This window comes from Triticum dicoccoides, chromosome 2B, assembly GCF_002162155.2.
Source record: "Triticum dicoccoides isolate Atlit2015 ecotype Zavitan chromosome 2B, WEW_v2.0, whole genome shotgun sequence".
Lineage (NCBI taxonomy): Eukaryota > Viridiplantae > Streptophyta > Magnoliopsida > Poales > Poaceae > Triticum > Triticum dicoccoides.
Window position 1 is genome coordinate 766,371,285 of NC_041383.1, and position 6,317 is coordinate 766,377,601.

The 6,317-nt window shown below is 43.4% G+C and overlaps 2 protein-coding genes across 2 annotated transcripts in view; one reads left to right on the forward strand and one right to left on the reverse strand.

Annotated features, from left to right (window-relative positions):
* Window positions 1–326: 326 nt before the first annotated feature.
* LOC119366145 (shikimate kinase 3, chloroplastic-like) lies at window positions 327–3,479 on the forward strand. Its single transcript, XM_037631829.1, has 10 exons — window positions 327–759; window positions 1,612–1,658; window positions 1,774–1,828; window positions 1,921–1,993; window positions 2,107–2,194; window positions 2,430–2,512; window positions 2,589–2,718; window positions 2,806–2,884; window positions 3,050–3,114; window positions 3,194–3,479. Exons 1-10 carry the CDS (start codon window positions 546–548, stop codon window positions 3,245–3,247), a joined length of 888 nt encoding a protein of 295 aa, XP_037487726.1. The 5' UTR covers window positions 327–545; the 3' UTR covers window positions 3,248–3,479.
* A 119-nt stretch (window positions 3,480–3,598) lies between these two features.
* The window catches only part of LOC119366144 (uncharacterized aarF domain-containing protein kinase At1g71810, chloroplastic-like), an 8,709-nt gene continuing 5,990 nt past the window's right edge, over window positions 3,599–6,317 (reverse strand). The window contains exons 17-21 of the mRNA XM_037631828.1: window positions 5,373–5,480; window positions 5,252–5,293; window positions 4,663–4,842; window positions 4,063–4,182; window positions 3,599–3,951 (exon numbers count right to left, since the gene is read on the reverse strand). Of these exons, the coding sequence (XP_037487725.1) occupies window positions 3,847–3,951; window positions 4,063–4,182; window positions 4,663–4,842; window positions 5,252–5,293; window positions 5,373–5,480 (555 nt within the window). The 3' untranslated portion in view covers window positions 3,599–3,846. The remainder of the gene's footprint in view (window positions 3,952–4,062; window positions 4,183–4,662; window positions 4,843–5,251; window positions 5,294–5,372; window positions 5,481–6,317) is intronic.

Below are 6,317 nucleotides of genomic sequence, written 5' to 3' on the forward strand. Positions count from 1 at the left end.
CATATGTTTGAATGCAAAAGCAATGCAAAAATGAGCTATTTTGTTGAGTAGGGCGGCCAACCGGCTACCAATCCAAATCTAAAACAGGGCGGGCCCCGGGTGGGCGGCCGATCCATACGGACAAAAAAGCGGACAAAACCACCGTTCGTTTGGATCGACCCTATGAAGTTGCTCTCATAGCACAGGAAACTGATCGCTTTTCCTTTTCTTGGGATTTTGTGCTGAAACAGTCCCGGGCTTCTCGACAAGCAACCAAACCAGTGACACCACCACCACCACCCACCCTGCCTCGTGGCATGTATAAAAGCCTCCGCAACGCAACGACAAACCGGCGATCTCCCAACCACCCCTCTACCTCTTCTGTCTCTTCTTCCCTCCACCGCGGCGCCGCCCGCCACGCCACCCGCGTATCCATCCACCACCGTTCCCGCGATGGCCGCCGGCATACTCAACACCCAGCCCTGCCTCTGCTAACCACGGATGATACACGTAGCTCCAGTTAATAACTTCCTGCCGCTCGCCTCGTCTGGCCGGAGGGAGAGGAGATGGACGCCGGCGTGGGTCTCCGGCCGAGGCCCGGTACTGCATGGGCCAAACGACGGAAGCCGCAGGGATTCCCCCCGGCGACAGTGCCGGCGGTGAGGCTCGACCAGAATCCGGCGCGGCGGCCGCTGGTCCTGCGCACCGACGCGGGGAGCCGGAGCACCGATCCCATCCGTGGCGCCAGCCTCAAGGCCCTGTGCTGCCACAAATCGGCAGGTAACCAACCAACCGGTCGTGCTCCTTCTGTCGCATGTCAACTAGTAGGACAATTTCTGCCGCCAACTCGGTGCAACAAAGATTAATGTTAGTGCTAGTACACCGGATAAGATGACATTGCCATGTCAATGACGACTCATTGCCACTCATTGCCACGCTTTGTTTAATTAGCGTTCAAGTGGACCATGATGATCTCATCTGCGTGTCGGCCCGTTCCTTTGATCTTTACTTGTCAGCTACCCCTCTGCATAGGGTGTGCGTGGGCTTCTAGGTTGGTAATTAAGCACGCCAGCCTGAGATTGTACGTACCTTTTTTCTGCTTCAGGAAACACCCGAGTAACTAACGTTTGGTACGGCTGTAATTTTTTTCCAGTTTTGGTCTTAAGGGGTGAGTTGTGTGGGAAGATAACTGTACCAAATAATGGCCTTTGTTGCATGGCACGCTTCAGACATGAGAATCATCGAAGGAGCAGACAGAAAGTTAGGACGATTCCGTGCGGATTTCCTAGAGGATCCGCTAATAGTGGTGCAATCAGCAATATTAGTTGGGGACCTCGGAAGCTTTTCGTTCCGCATCAGTCACCAGCTGCAAGTAGCCATTGAAATGGACATAAACCTAATCACAGTCACATCAAACAGCCATGAGCTATTTAGATTTTAGTGCCTACATATTTCTGAAAAATTAAGGGATGTATCATGACACTCCAAAGGAATATCATGGATCGCAAATAAGTCCGCAAAGATTGAGTAATCTCTGCAGTATGCTACCCAGGACAAACCATAGAAGTCAAAGAGAGTGCTATCGAGGATGCTATCGAATGATTGTGATCTGACATGCATGCACGATCGCAGGTACTGAGAAAGCCCACTATTCTGCTGATGAGGCTCTCGTACTAAAGGTTAGTAGATAATGCAATGGTGTTGGCCTTTGCAAGTTTACATGGAGAAATTCACACAGTTCATCAACTAACTGCATATTTGTGTTGATATGACTGACCTCCATGTTAACTGCAGCAAAAAGCAGAGGACGTGCTCCCTTACCTGAATGACCGCTGTGTTTATCTAGTTGGTTAGTTCTTACCCCCCACATCAGCTCTATAATTTGAATGGATCCCTTCATTATGCATTGCCTATCTAATATGTGTATGCATTTATATGTAGGAATGATGGGTTCCGGCAAAACTACAGTTGGGAAGATAATAGCTGAAGTACTAGGCTATTCATTCTTTGACAGGTTTGAATTTCTCTTCGATCTGCAGCAACTGCTAAAAGCCAACCAAGATGTTCTTTGAACTAACTTTTGAGTGACCACGGTTTAATAACTTTAGCGGTGTTCTCCCTTCACAGTGATAAGCTGGTTGAGCAGTCTGTTGGCATACCGTCGGTGGCTGAGATTTTTCAGGTCCACAGTGAAGCATTCTTCAGAGATAACGAGGTGTGCGCTTATTTTTCTTAGAGATAATAGCATATAACTCTATTTCTTTCTATCGAGGACTGGAAAATTACTCAAAAATCCTACAGGCAGTTCTTTTTATTCTCTTGCATGATGTAGTTTGCCATCGTCCACCTTAAATATTCATGCTGTCATATAGTAGTGGTCTACAATACTAATCTCGTCTAACCTTTAATCAAGGTTTCTGACATTCTCTTATTTCATTCGACTTCTCAAGAGTGAGGTACTAAGGGATTTGTCGTCAATGCACCGATTAATTGTTGCAACAGGAGGTGGTGCGGTGATACGACCAATCAATTGGTACTGGAAGTGATAAACTAGCTCGAGTTGCTCTTCCAAGGCAAAGCTCACTAAGTTTTTGGCGTGAAATTTGCAGGAGTTATATGAAGAAAGGACTCACTATTTGGTTAGATGTTCCATTGGACGCCCTTGCAAGAAGGATTGCTGCGGTTGGTACTGCGTCACGACCCCTCCTGCATCAGGAATCTGGTGATCCTTATGCAAAGGTAGTTTGCTACTGATGCTCTTATTTATTTCTGCAATTTGAGTTTGGAATGCAGATAGAGGTAATGATTTTTTGTTTTCCCACGCAGGCCTATGCCAAACTTACAGCACTTTTTGAACAAAGAATGGATTCATATGCTAATGCTGATGCCCGAGTTTCCCTTGAAAGTATGTTTCCTAACGAGTTAGATAACACCATTATACGTAATTCTTGTTTCATTCTAGTACTCTGTACTGCTACAAAGGCCTACATGGTCCACCAATATGATGTTTTTTGCTCGCGTTCAGTTTTTACACCATTGCTGACTGTAAATACCATTATCCATAATGCAGATATTGCATTCAAACAAGGACATAATGATGTGAATGTACTTACACCAAGTGCCATCGCTATTGAGGTATTTGAGTATTTCTGACTTGGTTAAGATGATCTTTTGAACCCTGCCTGACTGGGAATTCTACCTTCCGTTCTTGCAGGCATTGCTAAAGATGGAGAGCTTTCTTACTGAGAAGGCCATGGTCAGAAACTGACCAGATCTCGGTGGTTACCAAGAAAGATGACAACCAACGGTTCTTGGTTGCCGTGATGTACATACCTTTGCATAAGACATTCTTCTGATATAGCCAGAGCTATGACAGAGGATAACTTGGGTTTTTACTTGAGTGAACTATATGTGAATAGCTCTAAATTAAGACAATGTTTGTCTTGTCTTTATCTTGCTGCGATTTGATATATGGGATTTGGGAGTAAATAGCTATATCATCGTTAAGTGATATCCCTTGTACATTTTGAAACAACCACAATTTACATCAATATATTACTTTGAGGCAAAGTGCAGTTCTCGAAAATTTTATAATAGCATAGATCTTAACACAAGTATGTACGTTACAGCATGGTAAGGCTGCCTCTTTTTCTTTCGAGATATGTACATGTTCTCTCAACAAAGATGTACAGGGAAAGTATTATCTCCAAAATAATCATGGCTAAGCCAATAGTTAGATCTGACCGATTTGATAATGCTACTGTACTGGAAACAAATCTCCCTATACATCTAGCGTATAGCTAAACAGTTAAAAGGAAAACATTGCAGGAAGCTGAGATTCAAAACCTGTACATGTAGGCTTTAACTTCATATGAACATTCTTCTGATGGTTCTTGCAACAGCACGAGATAAAACAAGATTAGTTAAATCCGCAGGCAGGAGGAGAAACTGCTGTTGGGACTCTGGTGAAAGCTGCATTGGAGGAGTATGTGCAAAAATGAGTTCGTGGAGCTCTGGATTTATAAATACACGCCACATAAATTTTGATACATAATCTCATTCAACCCGTATGTTCCTTCTTACCTCAGGAACGACAGAAAGAACTGGCAGAAACTCTGGAAAAGACCTCATCTCATTTAACACAAGAGACATATCATCTGCGCCATCATCTCCTTTCTCCCCAGTGCTTTCATATCCAGAAGCCTGCAAAACTTGAATGATGAATGCAGGCTACACACATGTGTTGCATCTTGCAATGTCAATAGATCAGCTGGATTTACACGCATCAGAGATGAAGTGCTTTAGCCCATTTTAATATAAAAACCAATGTGTAATCTGAGTATTAGTTTGACACGTTGTAGTTAGTTTCAGCTCAAAGAGAACAATTTCACAGATAAACCATTGCAGCACATCACTTAATGTGATTACTGAATCTAATTAGCATGTCGCAAATATAAGCTCCAGACTCTATCTTTTCAGTTAAGTTCAGAATTCATTTCTTTCTGAAAAGGTTCTTTTATCATCATCAGCTTCCTTAGTTATGTAACATACTCTGCTATAAGCTGCATTTTGTGCATTCCATTGACACATAGTGAGAAGTCACGACATTCGAGAAGGCATCCAAGACTACTCTACATAGATCATCATGCTCAGTCGCTCATGAATGTTGAAAGTTTTACTTACCCGTGATGAGTTTTCCTTCTGAGGAGTCTTAGCTACAAGTAGGAGAAGGCGGTAGAGGTTTCTCAAGTTAGTGGCCTCCTCGTTGTTCAGTGATGGTGATGGGGATGGTGCAAATGGCAATCTTGAGGCTGCAGCGGACGTTACAGAACTTAATGTGGCCACTCCAAGTGCATCTAGTCCCTGCAAATTACAGAACTTAATGTGGCTACTCCAAGTGCATCTAGTCCCTTTACCTTTGAATAAAAGGTGTCACTTCGTTTCCAGCATTTCTCAAAAGAGAAATATCATTTCAAGCAAAAATGCATGACAGCAGAGAGAATTCCTTATCTACTAAATAAAACAAAATTAAACATGGAATCACAGGAAGATGACCCACATGAAGTACATCAAAATTTTATATTATATGGAGCCAAATTGCATTTATGCCTTAATTGCAAAGCTACATAACAATTTGTGGAATTTCTTCGCACAAAAATTCAAATTCAAAAGCAAAAAATATATTGTCTGATAGCTATTTCATCAGTTGACACATAAATTCACATGAAGCCAACAGGGCAATGGAAAGTGCACATATAACAAGCTAACTGACCTTAGCAATCTCCTGAAGAAGTAAATCCTTCACAAAGGCACCCTGGAAAGAGTTCAGACTTGGCTAATTATCTGACTGAGTTCGATACTATCAAATAACTACCAATCTATCTCAGTTTTACCTGTTCAGTGAGTGTAAATGACAGCACTTGTTTAATTGCAAATCTTGAACTATCACTTTCATCTTGTTGAGTTCTGACCAAGGTCTGCTCTGTTCTTGCCCGGAGCGACTGTAAGAAGAAAACAAAAACAGTGATGTACCAAGAAGGTAAGAATAAAGTACATAAAACCAGAAAAGTCATACTTCCCACGACCCAACAGTTTGACAAAACTGGCAGATTTCTACCACTTTACAGAATTTAACAGAAGCAATCATCTAGAATCGTATCAGGTATGGAGTGGTAGACGTCAAGACAAGAGCCTCAAGTATGGAGTGGTAGATGTCAAGAGGCCTGGGGACCAGATTATCCTGGTCAAGCTGGTAGTTGGGGACTTAGTTCTCAATGTTATCAGCGTGTATTACTCGCAAGTAGGCCACAATGAGAACACCAAGAGGGGGTTCTGGGAAGGCCTGGAGGACATGGTTAGGAGTGTGCCTATTGGCGAAAAGCTCTTCATAGGAGGAGACCTCAATGGCCACGTGGGTACATCTAACACAGGTTTTGAAGGGGTGCATGGGGGCTTTCGCTATGGCATCAGGAATCAAGAAGATGTCTTAAGCTTTGCTCTAGCCTACGACATGATCGTAGCTAACACCCTCTTTAAAAAGAGATAATCGCATCTAGTGACTTTTAGTAGTGGTCAACACTCTAGCCAGATCAGACAGTTAGAGCTATGGAGACAAACCTTGGAATCGAAAGGTTTTAGGCATAGTAGAACTAAAACCGAGTACATGAGGTGTGGTTCATTACTATTAGGCACGAGGGGGAGGAGGTTACCCTTGATGGGCAGAAGTATACCTTTCAATATTTGGGGTCTATGTTTTTAAAGCGTCCCTAAGGCGACGCCTAGGCGTCGAAGCGCTCCCCCTCCGCTTTGGAAAATCGACCGCTTTGGGCGCCTAGGCG